Genomic DNA, 24,113 nt, shown 5'->3' with positions numbered 1-24,113 from the left:
GCTGTGTTGTTGTCAGAGTCGTGTTTACATGGACGGGACGGCCGGCTCCTCCCCTTGTGAATAAAAGCTGTTTTAGTCAAGGACTAGAGAGAAGAACATACTCACTGATTATTTGGATGTTAGTAAGAGTTTTTAGATCACGCTCATTCTGTGTAAATTTATGTACAATGTGAAGCTATGAGCTAACTACAGAGTGCTAACATTAGCATGCTAACACCACAACGCAGGACACAGGAGATTGCAGCTTGAGTAAAGGACAATTTTGTCCACCACTTGCACCAAAGTCCATCGTTTGAAGACGAGTGGAGGAGAGTGGAGGCTTCAGTATGGAGGAGGTGTGGCCAAACAGCAGCTTGTTTTGGTTTCATGCTTTAAGGGCGACATCTACTGGATCAAAAAGTTGCACATTCTTCCTTTTAAAGACATGCAGTGTGCTGACTTTTCTACTTTCTGGTGAACAATAACAATAACATCATACCCTGTCTTCTTGTTATCAGAAAAATCAGCTTTGCTAACTTCACAGCCTCTCTTTTATGTTTTTATTTCTCCTACACGTCTGCAAAGCCTCCATAAAACAACAAGGCCTACATATATTCATGCAACTCCTCAACATCCGATCATTTGGTCGCTCTCTCTACATGCAGGAGCAACAACCAGCAGACTGATAGTTGGCTAAATGTTGTACTAAGACCGGGGTAAAATATGATAATGAGTACAAATGGGATTATTAGGAGGCTGTGTGTCATCAGTCTGACTGATCCAGGATGTCAAACTAGCCAAGCACAATTCAATTAGGCCTGCAATTACTCCCTGGCGTTAGTGGAGACATATGGGAGACGTTAAATATTGATGGAGACAAAGATGCCACATTTGTTCATCTGCAAAGGTGAACGCATCTCCGCAGCATCATCACACATGCTGAATATGAAGCGTGCTCATTCATCATGCGGAGCTGCAGAACAAATACATTCAGTGATCCTGGAGACGACACACAGTCGCTCTTCATTTACTCTGTTTGTGCAGAAAGGGAGAAAAGTGACGTCTTTCTTTAGAGACTGCAGTGATTTTGAACTTAAATGAAGACTACAGACAGGACGACATGTATGCACATTACCCGAGGATTAAATTCTGGAGGATTCCCAGGATTGATCTAAATCAGGGGATGGCAACTGGCGGCCCCCATCAACCCTAAACGTGGCCCTCAGGTCAATTTTTACACATGAATTGGAACCATGAAGAAAACATGACAAAAAAATCTGCCATGAAATCCTGAAAAACCAGAAATATGTCCATAATAATATTTGATCACTGGTATATGTCGAGTTAAATTTGAGACACAATTGACTGTAATCGTTTTGTATACTACAATTTTGAGAATTAAATGAATGTGGCCCTTGCTGTTGCCCATCCCTGATCTAGATTAATCACTTCCAGCTTCTGTGTTCTTGAAACAACAAGAAACTTCAGCGTTCAAGTTTCCAGTCTATAGGACTCCACAGACAGACTCAAAAGTCTTTCATCCCCTCCTTGTCTCGTAAGGTTCCCCCCATTACAACTTCATTCTCCTAAATGTATGACTATTATTCGCTTTTCCCCCCCTTAATGTTGCCCTCCTGCTCCTTAAAAAAATGTTAAAAGGAGGGTAAAAAGGACAAAAAGGAGGAACACAAAAAGAATGTCAGAAAGGAGAACAGAGATAGAAAGAAGTTGTCATCACTTCATCACATCTCCGTCCCCTTGCCCTGGTTCTTATCTGTTGTGTGCGGTAGCCCGAGTTGACCTGAACTAATCGGACCCTCTGTTGGCTGACTTTATGCTTTTATGGACGCTGAGGACGGCTCATTTAGGAGTCGTTGGGTTAATACATAACCACGACCACACCTACTTACAGAGCAAACAGACATACCTGCTGTTGAACTTCTCCGGGTGTTTCTCCCTCATCACGTGGAAACGATGTGCGATGGAGGCGTCCTGAAAGACAAGATGGACATCTTCAGGTCAGCTGGTGTGGTTCAGGTTCACTTTATTAGTACCTGTAGGTAGATTCCTTTGCAGCCAGCAGGATCGACATCCATCATGACAAACACTGTTACAAAACAGGTAAACTATTTAAAACACAGGAAAACATTTCATGACTTCATGTTAAGAGTGTGTTGGACAAATCATCATGTTTTTCAAATGGCCCCTTTACAAAACTTGCTGGAGTACATAGAGAAGCAGACCAGGCTGGGTCACAGTCTTTAGAAAAAAGAGATACGTTATATGCACATCACTTAAGAATAAGAGAGGCCCGCACACAAAAAAACGTGTTTCAAGTGGTGAAAACAGACGGCACTAAAAGAGCTACACAGCTGCACAGAAACGCCATGTTCTGGACTTTGATGAGAGACTTCCAAAAAACAGGACCTGGATTTTACTGTACCTCACATTGGGAGGTCAGCGTTAGCCGCACTCTCACATCTCAAAGTCCTCTGATAATAACTGAATCGTCTCATAACAACCAGGACCGCCTCTTCCTCATTAGCTAACTTTGCAAACTTGTCTCTCAGCGCTGCTACACCTTGATGTCCCCAGAGTCCCGTTTCTATAAGGAGAAAAACAGCGGCGTGCAGGAGGTGGCGCCGTGGGTTGAGGCCGGGATGGAGACGTATTGACAGACGCCCTGATGAACAGCACGCCGTCTCCACACCGGCTAATTAATTAAACACACATTTCGAGTAATCACAGCTCGCAAGCTAACCTACAGGATGCTGCAGACACCACGGCAACCGAGATGTTCCAACCTCCCCCCTCTCTCTGCTTCTCTATATGTCACCCTCGACCCCCCTACCCCTCCCCCTCCCCCTCCCCATGACCCGCGGCACCAAGTGCAGCCTTGTTGGCGCTAACGTGAAACAGTTCATGTAACATATGTTCATGGTGTGACCGACAGCGACGCCTCACCACGTACGTCAACGCCAACGCCAACTCAGCCTGTAGGCGAGAGTTTACACAGTCAGGTACACCCGGAGTGAACTTAAACAATGAATACTGTTTCAATAAAACAGAGAATACTTTGAACCTTCATGGTCGCTGTGAATTCAGCCGCTGTGGCTCACTTTGAAATCAAGGAACCATTCCACAAAACCTCCAACACATCAGACACGTCATGAAGGGCTCGGGCCCGAGACGTCACGGGTGGTGATAGATTTCATTCAAAGCCAATTGGAGCAGCTTCTGGTGTGCAGACTCAAGTCTTCCATTTTGCTTTCTGTCCAGCACCGAGTACTTAACCATTTGGATGTGCGTTAACGTTTGTGTGTAAAGCCTGAAACCTGATTCCTGCTTCGTGATGTCGGCGCTGTCAGAGCGGCGATATTGCGCAATCGCGGCCGGCGCGAGGATGGGTTGGCGCCTACCGAGTAGCAATGATTGGCTACAGGGCCCGGAAGTACATTCTTTCGAGCCGTGAGCGCCCTGCAATCAGTATGAAACGACTCGACGTTCGCAAGGATTGCGGTCAGAGCGTATTTTTTGTCACTGTTTCATTTGATTTTCAAATGTGTCATTTCATTATTTTGTAATGTCCTCTTTTTAATGTTCTTCTCTTTCCCTTTCTTGTGATATTTCTGCTGTCTCGAGTGAAGCACTTTGAATTACGAGCATGGAGAAGCAGCGGGAAGTTTTTATGCTCTGTATATCTGAGAGAGAGAGAGAGAGAGAGAGAGAGAGAGAGAGAGAGAGAGAGAGAGAGAGAGAGAGAGAGAGAGAGAGAGAGAGAGAGAGAGAGGTAACGACATGCAGGAAAAGAGCCACAGGTTGGACCAAAACCCAGGCCGCCCTCCCAAAGGACCACAGCCTCTGTACATGGGGAACGTGCACAGACCAGCAGGCTACCTTTTAAATCAAGTCTGAAGTCTCTCATGTTTACCGCTCACATTGATTAAAAACTTTCAATAAATTATTTAAATGTCTATTTTCACTTTTTTTAAAATGCACTGGAACCTTTACGCTCGCATCTCAAAACAGTCTTTTTATAACTTTCAGCCTTTCAGGAGCCCGGCCATTTCTGCAGACGGGCCTGCTGAGGACGACAACCTCTGCACATGGGCCGCACAAAACAACCACCAGGCCACCGGTGCCCCAAGATTTATTTTATTTTTTTAAAGGAAACCGAAATATGAAATCAAACGGTCAGAATAAAGAAAAAGGCGACGTAATGTTACAAAATGATCATCTATTATTCAAAAATAATAGATAACTAGATAATAGATAATTAGATAACATTGTTCGGTGACCAAGCAGAAAATAAGTCTGAGGTAAAGATCATTCTTATTGGTTAGTTATATTCAATCAAAACCAAGTAGAGTTTTTATGGTGATCTAACTCATTACTCGGCTCAGATTTTAACAAAGTTTTGTCTCTTCATGAGCGCTGACATTTTGAGCATCGATGTGAGTTGAACTTTTCTGTATCATGTTAATAATTTCAGCTCTTCAAACAAATCACAGGAACACAAACTTTTGTCTTTGTAGAACCTTATTAAAACAAAAAGTATAATCTCACCTTTCATACAAGGTGTTTATTATAAATTAAACTCAATATGCATGAAGTCCGTTATGTCGTAAAGTATGCAGAGGACTTTGTCAACAGATTGCAGAGTCTCGGAGTAATGAACGACACAGATTAACGCCGCTGAAATTTCCTTTAATTTACACTTCTAAGTCGGAGTCAGCAGGAAAAACGCTGGCAGGAAAAAGAGAGACCAAACTCTCGACAAAGTCAGCAAACTCGTCCGGCTCTGAACATCTCAGGGAAAGAGTGAGACAAAGTTGGGAGTAAACTTTTCGGGCTTGTTCCTCTTCCCCCCACTTCCACTGAAGCAATCTGTTTTGACCCGCTCCGTTTTGAGTGGCACTATTGAAACTGCACGTACAGGGAGGACCCCCTGCTAGCTCTCTGAACACACATTTAGGGGGAAAGCCAAAAGAGAGGAGGGGGAAGAAGGAAAAAAAAAAAATCAATGGAGCTTCTCTTGATGTCTCTTCAAGACGCTGTAAGCAGAAGACCAAAAGAATCCTTCCCGATCCCCGCAGACTCACCTCACGCTTCCAACGCGAGCCAGAGAGGCGAGATGATGGATGTATCTGAGAGAGTGTAGTAACTTGATTCTCTTACAAACAGGACAATAGCTGCAAACAAGAGAGCGGGAGCAGCAGAGGTTGTCTCCCCTTTGGTTTGAGCTCTATTATCTGAGATCTGTACAAGAGCAGCTGCGGCTTCGGCAACAGTAAACACCGATTTCAAGCAGTCACGAGTGAGTACGGCAATTTGTCACTCTGCAGCCGAGCAGCGCGCGCTTTAAGTGCATCAATAAAGAGGCCTCACACCGATACGGGCAGAAATCCACGTCCGGAAGAATAGAAAGTATTTACATGATTATATTACCCTCATCAACGCTCTCACACACACACACACACACCCTTTGTTCAGTGCCCCCCCGTCCTACTGTATCTTTTCCTTTTGTAATAACCACATCTCTACTTGTGCATCATTTTTTTTTAAAGCACAATATATTTCCAAGTAGAGTGAGTGTCTGTGTAAGGACTTTGCAATGACCTGATGTTTGTTTGAACATACTCTGGTCTTTTTTTCCTTTGTATTCGTACTGTAATGTGTTGTATGCAAGGCCGGAATGACAGGCGGGAAGGAAGCCACAGGTCAAACTGGAACCCATGCCGCAAATATGGTGTGTCATTTGATCATAGACCGTAAATATTAATGGATGAAGCCTGAGTGATGTCACCCATTTGTTACTGCAGGGGGGCTCATCGGCAGCAGCCGCCATGTTGGAAATGCTGTCTCAACCTAACTTTCAGTCAACCTAACGACAGGCTGAGAGCTGGAGCTGAGGCGGGTTTTAAGCCTCCTGTCAAACCGTTACATCGCGCCCACCTGTCAATCATGTCAGCTAGGTGCCTAACTATGGATAACAGGTTCCGTTCATGAAATCAAAACAAATTTAAAAAATAAAAATTCACCCTAAACAGACAATAACTAATCAGACCTATTTGTTTTTTTTTTTAACCAGACTCTAAACATGTTAATCTCTGCTGTAAAAACAGGCTTTTCTGAATGGGTGTGTATGTGACTTCCTGTGTTCCTGCAGCCAGCCTCTAGTGGACACTTGAGAAACTGCAGGATTTTGCGCTTCATTTTTCAAGACCGGAGGTTGCTGCTTGCATTTGATAAAAGTTGCAAAACCAATTAAAAGAGGATGAGTGAGTCAAAGTATCAACACACGTAGAACAAATTCACCTCTTCAGGCTTTGACCCTCTCACTGCAGCGGGGCGTTTTTCACTCTCTCTCTCCCCCTAGCTGCCTTCGAATAATTACCAATGTAAAACTCTGGCACCCAAATTAATACAGGACATGTGTAATGTCCTCCCATAGCTCAAAGTTTAGTCCAATTATGAGTGGGCCCCAGCGCTTTGATGTGCCTTTCACTACGGGGGAGAATAATGGCTTTGACAGGAGCGCCGGGGTCATTAGGGCGACTGACTGCATTATGGTAGCGGGGTGCGCTCTGTGATTAGTTCTGTCTCTCACCCCTGGCCCTGATTGAGATCATTACACTTCACGTCACTTCCACATCCTCCCAAAGGGATGGCGACATTAATTCTCAATCCTGCGGGGGCCGTGGCAGAAGGTTAGGGTGGAAGAATTTACCGAGAAATGATCCTGAATCTTTTTTTTTTGAATCACCTGGATTCTCGTTTTTTTAAATGAACTTTTGCTGTTCTCGTCTCTTCTTGAAATGCGGACATAAGTTTTGCAGCCGGAGAAGTACGGAAACATTTGCAAACACACTAATGTTAAGTCCTTTGACGTCTCCATACATTGGTGTTGACGCTTCGTCTCCGTGGCGGCTGCTACTGCTGATGCTTTGCTTTCGTCGGTGTCATTACAGAAACAATCTGCTCTCCATCTGCATAATCTCTGAGGTAATTACCAGCTTGACTTGTCTCATAATCTTTATTGTAATTTTTTTTTTTTGCTTTCCGTTGGCAAAAAAAAAATCTGATGCAAAAATGTGTCACAAAATATTATATCACACTTGAATCCATAGAGAGCTCAAAGTCCTCTTAATCCCCCACAAACAACTTCATTTGTCATCATCACGCCTGCAGGGCGCTAATCCCGCTAACAGTGCAAAGACAACGGGGGTTAGAATGACTTTATGCAGCACACACACACACACACGCCAAAGATGTTTCATTTTAATGGTCACACCTCTCCTCTCTCCTTTGAAGATGCAGAGTGGGGGGAAAATCAGACCACCACCAACATTTTGTCTTGTCTCATCTAATTAGATGCATTTTAAATATCAACTTTTAACTTTTTAACTCGTCGATGTCTCGTCTTTGTTGTGGAAAAAAAACAAATTTTTTCATTGGAGACTTGCTGTGACTTTCAGAGCAGATTTTCAGATCAAACAATGCTCTCCTCAGACACACCTCCTTCATCCCTCCCTTGCCCCGCCCCTCCCATCATGTTCCACTAACAGGGTTCTGGGAGGCAGAGAAAACGTCGAGCACTGATCAACATCCAAAAACAAGATTCTGGGCCTGATTTGCCCATTTCAACGATCAGAGGGGGTGTGGTCTGATTCGCAGCTTGTCGCAGTTGATTATTTGTCTACATAATATTCAAGTGTGTGGCGTCGATAGGATTACTTTACTGCTCGCCATCAAGTCGGAGCCTTCCTCGATCTGCAATCTTAAACACCAAACAAGTTTAGAAGTTCGAAAAGGAGTGGGAAGACGTATAAAGATTCTGTCTACACTATAAAAAACTGGGTTTTAGGGGCGCTGGTGGCACAGTGGTTTGTGTGCGCGCCCCATGTATGGAGGCCGTAGTCTTCCAAGTGGGTGGCCCAGGTTCAAATACGACCTGTGGCTCCTTTCCTGCATGTCATTCCCTACTCTCTGTCTCCCTGATTTCCGACTCTATCCACTGTCCTAGCTCTCAAATAAAGGCCCAAAAATAAATCTTTAAAAAAACTTGGTTTTAAATAAAGTTAAAGAGACATAGCTGTCGACAAGCGGCCTCCCCTCCCCGGTCACAATAAATAACACGGAGAATATAGTTCTAACTTGTTTTTTGACATTTATTCCGTGGAATTAATGCACTTAAACACGAGGATCATCACTCCGAGTCACACTGTAACAACGTCCCCATATGTTCATCCCTGCAGACGGATGACAGCCATTGTTCTCCTCTATCACAATGTTAACAAGAGCTGTCCTTTAACATCCTCTAACGCGGCCATTAGGGGCCCCGGCTGGAGGTGTTATTCAACTAACATTTGAGAGGCCATGCATCACTTACGTCCCTGCCACAGTCTGCAGGAAAACTCACAACATCCACAGGCTCCCTCCTCTACCACCTGCAAATGTCAATTACCATATTTCCCCCCTGACATTTATCAGTAATGGCTAACATGAGCTACGTAAAATCAGTGTCATTATGGTGGAGATGGACGGGGGAGGGGGATGCTGGAAGCTGCGTAACCCCGTGAAAACACATAACCCGGCCTGTTTCTCAATCAGACACACTTCAGGTTTGAGCACATCTCAATAAAGGCCTAACACGAATGTGATCAAAACAAACAAATTGACTTGTTATGCTGTTACCCCCAGCACTGTGTCCTGTTCATAAAAATAGATATTAGCAAAGTCGAATCAGTGAGTCGGTGCACAGCACACGAGCAGATTGCATCTTTGTTCTGTTTAAGTTTATTTTTAGGTTAAGCTGTTTACTGGCACCTTTTCCATCCTGTGACTGAGACGATTGTCCCGATAATTAAACTTAACTTTAGTGTGGTTTTTAAAAAAAAAAGGTGCTATATGCTTCTTTCTCCGGCTGTGAGCTGAAATCCTGCTTCCACAGTCAGGTTTGGTTTCTTCTTTCTCTGTGTTCATGGTTCAGAGCGCATTCGTGTGGGAAGGATTTTTTTGCATTTTTTGCAAACCAAAAAAAAGAAGAAAGAATTAGAGGATTCAGAAAGGCAAAGCTCACTTTTGAGGGGAGTACTTCTTATGACTTGTAAGGGTGACATTATATTGACAACCTTTCTGAAGACAAAAAATGAAGCTGATGCGGAAGTGCTAAATCCTGCAGTTCCTCGAGTGTCCACTAGAGGCTGGCTGCAGAAGGACCAGTAGTCACATACACACCCATTCAAAAAAGTCTGTTTTTACAGCAGAGATTAACATGTTTAGAGTCTGGTTAAAAAAAACAAATAGGTCTGATTAGTTATTGTCTGATCAGTACACACTGTACGGGGGGTGAATTTTTATTTTTTTAATCTGTTTTGATTTGATGAAGGATGAGAGTTATTCACAATATGGCATGTAGCTGACCTGATTGACAAGTTGGTGCGGTGTAACGGTTTGTCAGGAGGCTTAAAAGCCGCCTCAGCTCCAGCTCTCAGCCTGTTGTTAGGTTGACTGAAAGTTAAGGTGGGTGACGTCACTCAGGCATAATATTTACAGTCCTACACCTACATAACCCTCAAACTCTGTCTTAAAAGTTGTCTCAGTGCACTGCCTGACGTGTGACTTGTCATATCGTTGTTTGCATTGAGTGCACCTAATGAGTAACCTTGACATCATTTGTCTTGGTGGATTTCTTAAAAAACTGTAGAGTATTTAGAACTCACTGCTTTCAGCTTGAAGATTTAACTATTCAAAATGTGAACAAAAAGCTGATTAAGGTGTCGGCCATATTTGACACTTGTAAAAGTGAGAATCCCAGAGCTCCTGAGTGCAATCTTTTTCTTTTGTAGTCAGAGGCGTCTTGGTTTCACAAGACAACATGCAATCAGCAAACCTGTTTTTTCTCGTTTGTATTTGTTGCAGCCTTTTGCTACAAAAAGAACTCATTGAATAAAAGAAATATATGATTCAGTGGACTCCTCCTCTCAGATAGGATCCAAAGAAAGTACTGTAGCACTTGATCAGAAACGTTCAAAAGGTTTCCACCATAGACTGTAAATATTAATGGAACGAAGCCAAAAGCAAACTTAAAATCATCAACAAGAAAAGAAGGCATCACTGCCCCGCTTGTCAACCTGAGACTGAATATCTTCCCTTGGCAAAGAGACGACCACAGACAGACGGACGGGGAGACTCACCACTCCGATGGAGAAGTAGTTGTTGACGATGCTGTAAGGCACCGGGTCGCCTCGCTCGTCCTTGTCAGTCGGCGTGACGTCGATCTTCCAGCGATCCAGCATCAACTCCGAGCTGTTCTCGATGTCCCGCATGATCTTCAGGAGGCTCTCGCCCTCGTAGCCTCAAGAGGGAAAAAAAACACAGACAATATAGAATGTATAAATACAGGACTTCCTGCTTTAATGTGCATCACTAAAGTAGTTTCGCTGACTGACTTTGGCCTGTTGTTAAATATCAGATATAGACCATGAGGTTGTAAAAATAAAAAAAACCTTTCAAACAGAAAGCAAATAGCTGCAACAAGAATAGTGCTTCACACTTGCAGAAAATTCCTGAAAAACTCCTGAAATACTGATATTTGCAGGAGGAGTTGCATGTGTGAACACAAACAGCCAATTTTTTTCTCTCTGACTTTACCCGGAGTTTTTCCTGCCAGACCTCTAGTAGTTTGTCCGTGAGTGAGCTGATGTGAGAACGAAGCAGGACATAATCAGGAGAATTCACCTCGAGCCAATAGGAGGGGGAGTGACGTTTCTATACTGCTGCTGCACGGTGCATAGAGTGTCTGCACTTTTTTTTTTACGTCACATCTTACCTCAGGAGACCCCCCCCCCCCCCCTGTTTCCTTTCCTAAACAAACATCAATAATGACTCTTTATGTGATTATTTCACACTTATTTCACACTTTATGAGCATTCGAACGGAAAAATTAAAGAAAAAAGTAACCAAAAAAAACAACTACTTGTGCTTATATCTGGAGAAATACTGCATACACGAAGTCATGTTTCTTTTCTAATTCTGTCAGTACCTCCTCCCCAGCGCAGACATCTTGCCAGGTCGTTGCCCGTGCCCAGAGGAAGTATGCACACGGGGGGGTTCCTGTCCAGGTTGGCCTTATCTGGAGCAGCGGGACAAAAATCACAACACAACATGAAACAAGGCCAAACAACACAACAACAACAAATCATTGCAGAGACAGAATCAAACCCATTCTGCAGCCCTGTTTGTAAAAAAAAACAAAAAACAACAACTACAGAACATCATGAATGTGGAGTCGAACCGTCTATTTCCAGAGACATGTTTCGTCCAGCAGTTATTACCTCTCTTTGTTTTTGATTGATAAAAAATTGAGGCAATCTTTGAGAGCGCCACAACAAGACGCACGTCTTCACGAGCAGACGCGGGAGGACACACAGGTGATTCTTTATTTTCTCAAATGATGACTTGTTTGTTGTTTTCTAACTCATGTCATCAAAGCACTTTACCCCTGCTGAACAAGCAGGCATGTCAATTATTAAAGTGCTTACATACAAACCTTACACTTACAATTTTACAGGCTCATCAAAAAGAGTTATATTGGATTTAAAAATGTATAGAAACAGATTTAATACTGGCAAAAAATGAAATAAAGTGTTTCAGTTTTGTTTTCTTGTTCTTGCACAAAGACAAGGGCTGCAGTGAGAAGCTACACCAATGGAGGTTTGGGAGAAGCGACTGTATGAAGAACGGACAATAAAAAACCTCGCCTCAAGTGAAGCCAAAAGATTTAGAGCTCCCCCCGCTGCCTGGCTGCAGTATAGGTCATAAACCCCGCCTCCTCTATGTTAACGGGAAGGAAATGGACCAAGGAGGTCAGCAAAAAAAAAAAACTGGTCCATCCTAATTTTAAGCAACAATGATCAATTGCATTTTGCCACTAAATACTCACAATTCCCTCTTAAAGCCTGTTTTAAAATGGAAACCCTGTCTTCTTAAAATTATATAAGCCTTTATTTTTGTAATGTTACTGATGTAAGTGGGCCCAGTGACATCAACTGTCACACCAGATATCAGTTAGCCTATAGCCATTCCAGGACCCGTACAAAGTCAGGACACCAGAAAAGAAAGAAAGAAGAACTTCTTAACAGACTTATTTCGTTTGGCGTCAAAGGCTGATACGAGCCAGGCTGAGGAAGCTAATGTTAGCCAGGAGGCTAGCGCCAACAGTACTGATTGAATGTGCAACCGTCGATTTTAACCTAATCCTGGGAGTGTGCGTTCATCGGGCTTTTAGCGGCCCGGACATTTCTGCAGGCGGACATGTCAGATACATTTTTCTCAAACCTTCTCAAGGAAGGTCTGACATCAAATGAAATGACAGTTAGGAATTTAAAATGTACCTATGAAGTCCAGGATCCAGCCCACGGTGCCGTCTCCTCCACAGGCCAAGACTCTGAAGTTTGGAACGTCCCTGAAGAAGTTCAACCTGCAGACAGAAACACAATCTTTGCACACCGCTGCTACACAACAACTTTGCTTTCTCAACTGGAGTGTTTGAATGTCAATCCCAGGTCAAAAATATCAGTCACATCTTTGTCTGTGTCTTATACAAAGCTTTGAGGTTCCCGTTGAGTACCTGCTCGAGTAGCAGCAGATATACTCTAGAAAGCAATAAAAATGTTGTGTTAGCATGCTAATGTTAGCGCTCTTCAGTTAGCTCGGAGCTTCACATTGCATGTAAACTGACCTTTAATTAATCAGTGTAAAAGTGTAGATTTACATTTGAAGTGTTGTGCGTTTTATCACCTTTTTAATTGATTTTCATGTGTTTTTATTTGATTTAAAATGAGTAATTTTTCACCTCTTTCCTTCATATTTTTGGTTTCTCTTGTTGCCAGGGTGTTGCCGATGAGCCTGGTGAGGATGAACTTGATTTCATGCTTTATTTAAGTGTAACATGTTTGCACATATTTTTCACTAATTTGAAGCATTTCAAGCCTTATCCTTCTTTTGTAAAATCTTGATATAAAATGTTTATCTGGACATTTCAGGACAATGTCACTTATAGTATGTCTAATGAGATATTTTCAATAGATATTAGACAAATACATTTGGTAAGATTTGAGTTTTTGCAGTATTTCAAATTTAAGATTAAAATACATTTTACAAAATTAATTAAAATCCATCCATTAGCCCTCTGGAGGTGATGAAAGAGTTAAAATATCTCTTTTAAAAGGTCTGAAGATGACATTCTGCAGCCTTGTGTACCATCATTCAGCAGCTTTCCTTCTTGTTTTTCAACTGTTTTCTGCTCATTAAGATTTTTAATGTCGTATTTTATTGAGTTTTGAACAAAGGATGAGCCCTCAGTCTTTTTATTTCTGCTCCAGAAATGAATTTTGATGAGGCGTTTAAAGATCTGGATGTTATTAAGACGTATCGGCGAACCCCCTGCAGCCTCTCCTGACAAGAAGAGAAAGCGTTGTGTGTTCATGTCACAGACTGTGAGCGACTTTGAGCCGGTCGCCTCGCTGCAAACCTCCTTCTAATCCAACAAATAACACATGTGGCACTGACAATTATTCATCAGCGAGCTAGCCTGCCTGTTGGACGGCTAATTGGATCATGACAGGCAATGTTCAGTCCAACTTCTTCCGTTCCTTCACAATAACTGAGCGCTAACTGAATGAGCCAGCCTCGCGGCCTCGTATGGCGGGTAAATGATTCGCTCAATTACTCTCCAACTGGGACCACAAACCCTATTAAACGCAAAAACAGACGGCCGCCAACATGAAAGGCAACTTCGGGGATGTTTAAATACCAAGAAACAAACACTTAATTTGCAGTGATTGCATTAGCGAGGCAAGCTAATTGACAGCAGTGCGTGCGGCTGCCTCGGCCTGCAGTGTCCGACGGTGACCGGTCAGCTCGCTAATGTGCACCGCAGTGTGTGTGTGTGTGTGTGTGTGTGTGTGTGTGTGTGTGTGTGCAGCTCTGGGGAGGAGCTCCAGGTGATGTTTAAAGGCCTCGTGTGGGGACGGCAACAAAGACAAGAAAACAAAAAAAAAAACATCAGACGGAAGGTCAAGCTCTGAAAAGTAGGAGCTGCGTCGGCACAATCTGAGCCCCGTGGAGTTTTTTTTGTCCCCTGCGTGTGCCGCTGTGTATTTATTTTTTATAAGCCACAAAGATTCTGTTTTCAGATCTAATCAAAGCCAAACAACCATGCAGCACGGCGGCGAGGTATTCCTGTACGTTTCGACGCCCCCCGCTGCATGTAAATGATGCACTCATTCTCTTAATCGTGGATGTGGACCATAAGAGAGCGGGCGCCGGCTCCTCGTCTGTATGCGTGATCACATGTGTGTATGGCGACGGGCTCACCCCTCTCTATCTGCGTGGTCACCGGCTCGCCGTTCACATACGGCTTATGCATATGAAGCCTGCGGCATGAGTCCGTCGTCTGCACGATTGGTTATGTGGAGGACTCACCTCATTTGTGTGTCTGTGTGAGTGAGGGAAGTGACTGAAGGCTCTAATACCGCAGGCCTCTCTTTGCATGTGAAGCTGGTTATTATATGTGAGCAACCAGATCATGGTACGCCTCCTGTCTGTCTTTGTCTTTCTTTTGTTTTGATGCCAACACACAAAGAAAAAAAAAACTAAGGTCATTACGACATATATTAAAAAAAAGTCTGAGGTGGCTAGAAGCTAAATCTCAGTGTGCTCGAGATATCTGAAGAAGTGCATCGGAAAAAATACATTTTATTTTGTTTTTTTTTAAGTTGTTACTTGTTATCTTTGGTTAAAAATATTAAAAACAGGAAAAAGATAAACACTTTTAAAGTTCAGGTTCACATGTTTCTACCTGTCTTCAAACAGAACTAAGACATTTTAATGACAGTCATTTACTGTTTCATTTCCTTTGTTTTTTTTTACTTGCTGTACTGGGTCGTCGTGTTTTAACTGGTCCCTAATAAGCATTAAATACCTCCTGGACGAATTTAATGACATTGTTGGTGACGACGATGACTCATCAACCATTCAGATTGTTCTGATGCTGAGCTGATTATAACGCTCTTGAACAGCTGTAGATGTTGTGTTCTGCCTCTGGTCACTTCCTGTCAGCACCTCCGCTCACTTCCTGTCAGCACCTGTGTGTCCAATCAGACTTAAAGCTGTTCATTTGTCCAGAGGTGCTGACAGGAAGTGACCAGAGGTGCTGACAGGAAGTGACCAGAGGTGCCGGCAGGAAGTGACCAGGGTTTAAAAACTATATTTATATTGTCGTCATCATCTACAGCTTCTCATGGGAAATGTAATCAGCGTCACATCATCCTAAACATCATCATCATCCAAACTCTTTTATCCCTCCGGGCCTCAGCGTCGGTCACATGACCGGGAGCCTTGAATAGACACCTGAAAATAGTTCAAAGACGTTTGTCCACGTACCCCGGCATGGGTCCGTTTTTGGCCAGGTTGTACACCTGCCTCGGGTTCAGGAGGTACTGGAACTTTCTGTAGATCCTACAGGACAGAGAGAGGCAGACGGGTCACTTCAGAAACACACCAGGGACAAACGACTATTCTATCTTCACTGTCACTTTGACACTTTGTTTCTTGTCCTGTGTTGGCCGACTCACTCACTGAAAAATAGATCAACCTTGAATAAAGTCACTATACAGTATATTTTTAAAAAAAAGGGACATTTTGTATAGTCATAAGCCAGCGTCCAATCAGAGCGTGACTCTGCAGTGGACTGGGCAGTGGGGTGGGACGTGCCCCTCGTCCCCCGAGGTGAAACCATTAGAAAGACTAATTCATTTTAATTTCAATTTCATTATATCAACTGGCTGAAGTCGTATTTTGATCTCATAATTTAAACAAATGAGAGCCGGCGTAATAAGGAGTGAATGAATATGTTTCAGTAATAAGCCAATTAGCTCTGGGTTAAAGAACGGGGGACGAGTCGGGGGCCGTGACAGCCAGGAGAGAGAGGGGAGGGGGGAGAGAGAGAGGGAGAGAGAGAGAGGGAGAGAGGGAGAGAGAGAGAGAGAGGGAGAGAGAGAGGGAGAGAGAGAGAGGGAGAGAGAGAGAGAGAGAGGGAGAGAGAGAGGGAGAGAGTGAGTGTGTGTGTGTGTGTGTGTGTGTGTTCTTTAGGTTCATGTCATTGTGTTTTTATTTGACTACGTAAGCCCCGCAGCTCGGCGGCGGCGCTGCAGCCCCTCTGCGGGTCGGAGGAGCGGCTGAGGATGGGCGCTTCAGAGGCCTCTTGTAGCATGTTGAGACAGATTGTGTACTTACCTCTCGCCCTGCTTCCCCCCGCTCTTCGGATTGACAAACACGAGCAGAGGATGAGTGCCCTCTATTGTTGTGATCTGAATGGGAGATGTCAAAACAAACGGTCGGTGTTTGGAGACTGCAGGATGCTTCACAGGAATTCACTTTCAACACAGATCCCTCAGACGCTTCATCGAGTGTGCACGGCACTTCCAAGCCGCCGGGTTTATCTTGCACTTTTTCCTGTTTCGGTGGCAGAGACACACAAGTGGTACCTGGCTACGGCAAAGAGTGGGCGCTCGTCTCTTCTTTACCTGAGCTCAGATTTAATCTTGAGTTAATTATAAAATCTAATTATAAGGCAGAGCAGTGATAAAGGTAAAAAGGTATTTCTTAAGCTAAATAAATCACATGAATGTTCCCTTAAAGGTGATTATTGGATCTAATAAGAAACTGTACTCAAAGGAAAAGGATCTTCAATTTTCCTTCTGTGGCAAAAATCCCATTAAAACAAAATCAGAACATCAATGTGTTGACTTCCCTACACGTCTGTGTCACTCAGCGCTGCCTCAAGTCAATGCCAGAAATTTCTCCTGTTATTTTTTTTAAAGGCGGCATTTTCCAAACACAGCCGTGCACTTTTTGAGTTTTAGCCAAAGGTACCAAAAGAAGAGTAACAAGAGTTGATTTTGAGGACTATTTTCAGTGGCTTATGAACACAAATCATTTGTTTATTTTTGACAAGAAAAATAAGAAACTGTGAGCGGACAGAGAACAAGATGAATCAATCAGGCTTTGGTTTCACATCCTAAATAAAATAAAATAAAACTAAATAAAAACTAGGATTTAAAGGTCCAATCAGTGAGATGTGTAGAGACTGAGATGATAAAGTGACCTTACTATATGATCAGACATTAAGGAAACATGCTATGTTGAAGTGCTGGCTTCTCTGACAACAATGCAGCAGCCAGTATGTCCTCCTTCTAACTTTAGATTCTGGTCCTGAATGCTCTGGATTTGTTTGGACCAGAGAAGGTAGGCGGTTTTAAGGCGACCCCCACATGTCCGTTTTGGACGCCCCTCGGTTTTTCCAGATATGAGAGCAGTTCTCAGGTCAAACCAACAGGTGTTGCAACGATCGAAGCGGTGTAAAGTGATTGTGATTGTACCCGACCTAAAAAGCCTCTGCATGTTTCTAATAAGCTCCACGAGCAGAAACGTGCTCAAACTAGGATCAATATTGGAGATGCTTTTGAAAAAATGGAGAGAGGTTAGAACGCAGAAAGGTTTACAGACCGATGCAGAGCTGGATAAACACTGAAGCTTCAGTGTCCACCACATGGCAACCTGTGTGAGCATTGACTCTAGAGAGGAGGGGGCGGGGCGGGGGGAGACAGATCTTATCTTACTCTTCTTCCTTAACAGTATTAGATCGTCTGTTTAATAATTTTATTTTTATTCTGTTTTAATTTTTTCTGCACAAAAACACCTTAAAATTGTCCTTGAACTTATAAACCTATTTGGCAATAAGACAGATTCTGACTCACTCTTCATATCTAACATGTTTTTGTCTCTGCTCACACGTTGTCGGGCGGTTTGATATCCCAGCTTCCTCTGCGTGGCGTTCAAACTGCGGCCTGCAGATCTCACAAAGAGCCACATAAACAACGCTCTGACGCTGCGTCCCTCTCCCTGCACTCACTCGCCCTGCGCTCTCTCCCTGACACAGATGAAGCGCTTAACTCCCCCTGTCTGCTATCCCAGCAGGCCGAGGGTGAATTAACGAGCGCCCTGTCCGGTCCGGAGTGATCCATTACTTCCTGTAATTATAAATAATAATCTTGATTATTATGCTGGTTAGCCGACGAGGGGGCAGAGATGGATGTGCTGGGCGACATGATTCATCATATTTCTCTCCCCGGCTCAGACGCAGACGAGCAGCGGCAGGTTTCCATCGCTGGCGTGCCGGCTGACAGAGCGAGGATCAGACTGAACGGAGCTCTGCTGCGTTGCACTGAGCGCCATCAGGGCCTGCAGAGAACCGTCATATGTCCACATACAGACGGCAGAGGATCATTTTAAAACAGGATAGAGGAAACGCAGGGGGAATCCTAAAACAATTATTATGACTGCCGGTCCACCATGAATGTAAACAAAGCCTCCCACTAACACTGGAGTGGCTCAGATTAACCCCAAAACAAAGAGTAACCACTGAGGTCACACAAGCCTCACCTGCAGACCCTGACCGTCCACTGTGACCGAGTTCGCTCTCTGCATCTTCCCTCGGCTCGTCTGACTCGAGCGCGAGTCTTTCCTCAGCGTCGTCTGCCTTTCCTGGGGGGTTAAAGGTCAAACCGTGAGTCCCTTGGAGGAGCTTTAAAAAAAAATATGTTTCATAGGATAATTCTACAGCTCCTACAAATCGTACAGGAAGAAAATAATCATAACACCAAATTATAAAAAAATTGAATTTGTCCAATTATTGTCTAATAATTGGCCTATGTGCATTTAAATTCCCCCATGTGGACAAATACAGTTTTTTCTTTAATTGAATTTAAATATTTTTAGATGTATTTTTACTCTGCATATTGAAAAACGTGAGTTGTGTTTTAGAAGAGGAAGCCTTTATGGTTTAAGATTTGATCTAGACACCTAGGAGAAAAGGCAGAATACACTATTTAAGACTGAGCTGTAAAAGCAGCGTTAAACTTAGTAATGGTGCTTTGAACCGCTGCAGCTGTATGTATGTATGTATGTATGTATGTATGGGGTCTTTTAAAAGCTAAGAGGGGTTGTGCACAACAGGTAAATAAAATACAATCAATCAATCATGTGAAGGATGATTGTTAAGGATGTAACGATTCACTCAATTCACGATACGATAATATCGGTAATATCTGCACACAGTTTTTGTCTCGTCTGTTATCTTCTCACCTCTTTCGTTTTCTGTCTTGGGGAAGCCAAAATGCTTCCACACCTCAATTTCTAAATCTTGCTCTGCAGCTGCTGACGCTCACCATGTTATTGTGATTCATTTTTCAGAGTACCGATTTGAATCTTTTGAATGGATTTTTAAATGCCTCACGATTAATCTTTACCTAATGATTGTTATAGAAACGTTTCATCTCGAGTCGTTTTGAATGTTTGACCACATGAGCCGATCAGCATACAAATCTAAATAAATGGATATGACCTAATTTTAAAAAAAATCATCACCCAAAGAAAAACTGGGTGTGCGGGCATATCTTCCTCTTTCTCTTGATGCTGCTTGTATTTTTTTTTTTCCGTGTGTCTAATGTGAAACAAAACTAAAACAAAACCAGAGCTGAGGAAGCCAAAATAATCAACAACACAAAGAGGATCATCTTTGTTTTTAGAGAAACTTTACGAGCACTCTTGAGGTTTCACAACGTTTCCCTCTGAAATGGACTCGGGATTTTTTTTTTTTTTTTTTGAAATAATCATTCTCCTGCTGAACGGAGCTCAGTGGGAGAACACGGGGTTGATGATTGCATCCTCGGAGTCAAACAAGGTCAGACTCTCTCCGACCGGCGAGGAGCGAAAGTCTTACCAGGATGATGGGGCAGATCGAGTTCGGGGGCAGGATGTGATCCTTCAGGGGGCCGCAGTCACACTCTGGTTTGACGTGGGAGGCACACTTGTTATGGAGCTGGAGGAGAAGTAAGAAAGGTTATTAAAAATAAATTAAAAAAATTAGACTTTACAAAGATTATATTTTGGAATTAAATTTTAAAAAAGAACGGTTATTAACCATGCAGCGTGTGACAGAAACAGTCCATGTTTATGTCATTATTTATATGATTTATTTGCTCTACATATGTCTGTATCTGAGGTTTTTATGTTTCATGAACTCTCAGCCACAAACAAGCGCTTTCTGGGTGTAAATTGGCGGAGGGTATCCGAGGTGCTAAAACAAAAAGTAAAGTAGAAAAGGCAGTGGGGATCTAACGAGGAGGTGGCTGCTTCTCCTCGGGTGGTGTTCTTACCGTGATTTGACACCACACACAGTGGAGCCCGGTCAGGCCCTGGTAACACTTAACGGTTTTGTGACACTTGTCACACTTGGTGGGGCAGTTCCCCTCCACCCAGAAATGATGCATTACCTGCGGAGAGAGGCAGAGGCGGCACACGGCGAGGGGGAAGAAGTGAGAAGAGGGAACACGGTGCTAGAAAAACAAGATTTTATTTACAACATGGCAGAAGTGACACGACAATTAAAAAGAGAGCAGGAGGAGGAAGGAAAATAAACAAGACACAAAGTAAGAACGAGAGAAAGACGATGCTGTCTGTGTCTTTACACCTGATGCTTTCTGCTAGTTAGCAATGCTTAGCAGCAGATTGAGCTGTTTTTAATTCCATTAGAAGAAGAAAAACTCTCATCCTGAGCCCCGTGCAGCATCGCTGATCCGAGCGTGCCGACTGGTAAACACTCCAATTGGACGCACCTCTGTGTTTTTCTTGGTCTTCACGTAGGTTTTGATGCAGGACGGCGGAGCGCGGGCCACGCAGCGCTCGTGGACGGTGTACTTGCAGACTGGGGAAAGGGGGGAGACAAACGCAGTTGGAAACTTTGAGACAGACTCTTCACTGCAAACAATGAAATCTAAGCAGGTGTATTTATCATCATCTCAATGCTGGGTCCTGAAAATCACAAGTTGCTGTTGTGGGACCAGCCCCCCCCCCCCGCCCCTGCCCCCCTCCTATCAGCGACAGTTGACCTTTGATCCCAAACCCTCTTCATCCCACAACAGAAACATTACACAACATGAACACACACATCAACACCTTTCTCAATTCTCTCTTCTCCCTCTCAAGGCCACCGTACCAAAGTACCACCTCCCCTCCCCCTTTTCTCTTCCCTCCCCCCTCTCTCTCCTCTCTCTCCGTCTCTCTCTCCGACTTTCATGTAAGAAGTTAAAATATCTGCCAATGCAGGGAACACATTTTACCCGCTGAGCGTCATGTGATGAGACGTCTAACAATATTTGGTAAGCGGTCATTTTCAGACCCTTAACTAGTAAAATGTGCTTTCCCCATTGGCAGATATTTAGACTCACAGCTCATCATAAGGAAGTTTATTGTCATCATGGTCGTCTACAACGAAATTCAGAATGGCATTCTCAATGGAAGCAGACGTCAAAACACAAGACAAGAAGAGAAAGAAGCAGTATATTAATCAATAAAAATGTTCAAACCATTGTGGCCATGCTTCCCTATGACTACGACCCCCAGTTTTTATGTTTTATATCCTGAATAGATTTTTTTATCTGGACTTTTCAGGTGAATTTTGCCTACAAAATAAAGGCTAATATTTTTGATCCAGAAATATGACGAGTACACTCGGTTAGCTTTGAGTTTTGAGCCGTCCTCATTCATGCACGGCCTGCTCCGACCTCCACCTCAGAGGAGAGGAAGTGTAGACAACAGGAACGAGAGGAACACAAAGGAGAACTCCTTCCAGCATATTATCCCATCTCCCCCTTATTCCATTTTTTCAGAACAATGAGTAAGGTCTATAACCTGCTCTTTTGTTTTTTTAAATTGGTGCTATACTAATAATTATTGATTGATAAATAAATTTGTCTTGCACCTGTTTTTCCTCACTTGAAACTGTAAAGGTGCATTATGTTGTAAAATCAGACATTTTCACAATAACTACAAACGTTCCACTTTGGCTTCAAGAAAAAAACAAATCTCCATCTTTGTGTTTAAATCTGATCAGAGAAAAAAACATTCATAATGTCTACAACACAACTCATGAGGAGACAGCGTTGGCCCAGTTCATTGCTCGGTCGGCCCCTCTGTGTATAAATGGATGTGTGTATTGAACGGTCAGAGGATCACTCACACGAGCAGCAGAGCCCCTGCTTCCCCAGGCCGATCAGCATGTTCAGACACAGGTTACAGTACGCCGGCTTGTTGAAGTGCTTCAGTCTCCACACGTGCTGCCCGTCATCTTTCACGTTCTGCAGCAACAAACAGAGCAGACGATGAGAGTCACAGTCTGAGTCACTGCTCCTCTGTCCTGTGCACATATGATCCTTTTTCCTTTTGCTTTGTTGTCCTGATTTGGTAAAACCGAGGTAATGCTCATTCATAAAATCTGACATGTTGGTGTGCATCTCTGCAGAAACTGGTCAAATGGTTCCATCTAGTGGACATTTGATGAACTGCAGGCGACTTTCATCTGTTGGGACTCACACAGCTGCAGTATGCATGAGGGAAAACCTCTGATCACAACTTCCTAATTTGGGGACTTCAAATTGGATTTTTTTCAAGGATATATGCAGGAACAACGTCACTGTACATGCATGACTCTGAAACCAGAATTTATTTGACATTTTTCCTGGAAAATTACTAAAAAAATGATCCATTATTAAAAACTGTTTGTAGCCAAGCGGCAACCTCCGGTCTTGAAAAATGAAGCCAATGAGAAAGTGCAAAATCCTGCAGTTCGTCGATTGTCCACTAGAGGCTGGCTCCAGGAACAACTGATGTCACATACACACGACTGTACATGGGGTGAATTTTTTTTTTTAAATGGCTCCGTTTTGATTTTGTAAACGATACATGTTATCCATACTAAGGCGCGTAGCTGACCTGATTGACAGGTGTGCGCGATATAATGGTTCGTCAAGGGGCTTAAATCCCGCCTCAGCTCCAGCTCTCAGCCTGTCGTTAGGTTGACTGAAAGTTAGACTGAGACAGCATTTCCAGCATGGCGGCTGCTGCAGATGAGCCTCCAGAGCCCCCCTGCCGTGACTGATGGCTGACATCACTCAAGCTCCCTCCAGTAATATTTACAGTCTATGCATGTAGCTCTATTTGTGTGGGTTTCTGAGGGGGACTCACCGTCTCCAGGCCCAGCAGGACCAGCAGAGGGATGGTGGTCATGCCTCCCTGGATCCACTCCTCCAGTGACACCGTGCCGTCGCGGTCGTAGTCGATCTCTCGCATCATGTCCTGCAGGATCTGAGGTATGAACAAAACAGACGTCACAGAACAGAAGAAGAGGTGGACGTTTTCAGTCCTGCACTTTTATATTTTAGAAGCTTCTGGATCCATGTGGGTTTAAAAAAAAACACATTTCACAAATCTCTAAATAATTTGCATTCCCTGTTATTACGTCCAAATTGCTTTAGAAATAAAGTTGCAAAGATGCCACTGCTTGGAGAGAGAGACTATGAATTTGCGTGACAGAATAATTACCCCACACTCCATTGAGTACTGATTTCTGTGACGTGTTTGCAGCGTGAGTTCTTACTGGTTTCAGCTCGGTCACGTCCCATTCCAGGTACTCTGCCACGTGCATCATCTGGGAGATAATGTGCTCGAGCTCCTGTGGCGACAGCGCAGACACTCGTCATTACAGGCTCACAAACACTGTCTTTACCTTTGTGGATATTGCAGCCCTGCACTCGCTGATGTCACTGGATGTGTGTGGTGTGAATAGAGCGATAAACAGCGAGTAATAGCTGGTTCGCTCGTGTCCTTAGAGATGCTCAGAGGAGAAACAAAAGGCAGCGTGGGAAGAGCTCCGGGGCTGAGGCTTTAATTACAATGGTTGCTTTTTTTGGGGGGACAGAGGAGGGTGACATTATTATCACGAGAGACCGAATCACTATGCTGCACCCTGGCTTTGTTTAATATTCCCCCAGTGTAGTTTCAGGACGGATTTGGGAGTTCTTCTCCTTGTTTAAAGTCTCTTAATGATTCAGTACGAACTCTTGGAGGTTTTACAAACACCTCATAGACTCTGACATCCTCTGGAGCGTCTTTTCATGTTTTACAAGATGTCACACAAACGAGGAAAAACGTGATGTGAAAGACAACGT

At 43.5% G+C, this 24,113-nt stretch overlaps 1 protein-coding gene across 2 annotated transcripts in view; it reads right to left on the bottom strand.

Annotated features, from left to right (window-relative positions):
- Positions 1-24,113, bottom strand: part of dgkb (diacylglycerol kinase, beta) — a 72,502-nt gene that overhangs the window by 25,689 nt on the left and 22,700 nt on the right. For both annotated transcript variants that reach the window (XM_061049816.1, XM_061049817.1), the window contains 13 exons: positions 23,543-23,617; positions 23,131-23,250; positions 22,127-22,244; positions 20,724-20,812; positions 20,265-20,381; positions 19,829-19,927; positions 18,490-18,591; positions 16,282-16,355; positions 15,430-15,504; positions 12,378-12,463; positions 11,027-11,116; positions 10,179-10,339; positions 1,907-1,971 (listed from right to left, as the gene is read on the bottom strand). In XM_061049816.1, coding sequence (XP_060905799.1) covers positions 1,907-1,971; positions 10,179-10,339; positions 11,027-11,116; positions 12,378-12,463; positions 15,430-15,504; positions 16,282-16,355; positions 18,490-18,591; positions 19,829-19,927; positions 20,265-20,381; positions 20,724-20,812; positions 22,127-22,244; positions 23,131-23,250; positions 23,543-23,617 — 1,271 coding nt within the window. The remainder of the gene's footprint in view (positions 1-1,906; positions 1,972-10,178; positions 10,340-11,026; positions 11,117-12,377; positions 12,464-15,429; positions 15,505-16,281; positions 16,356-18,489; positions 18,592-19,828; positions 19,928-20,264; positions 20,382-20,723; positions 20,813-22,126; positions 22,245-23,130; positions 23,251-23,542; positions 23,618-24,113) is intronic.

The sequence above is a fragment of the Labrus mixtus genome, chromosome 11 (assembly GCF_963584025.1).
Source record: "Labrus mixtus chromosome 11, fLabMix1.1, whole genome shotgun sequence".
Lineage (NCBI taxonomy): Eukaryota > Metazoa > Chordata > Actinopteri > Labriformes > Labridae > Labrus > Labrus mixtus.
This window is presented reverse-complemented; position numbering and strand designations above follow the sequence as displayed.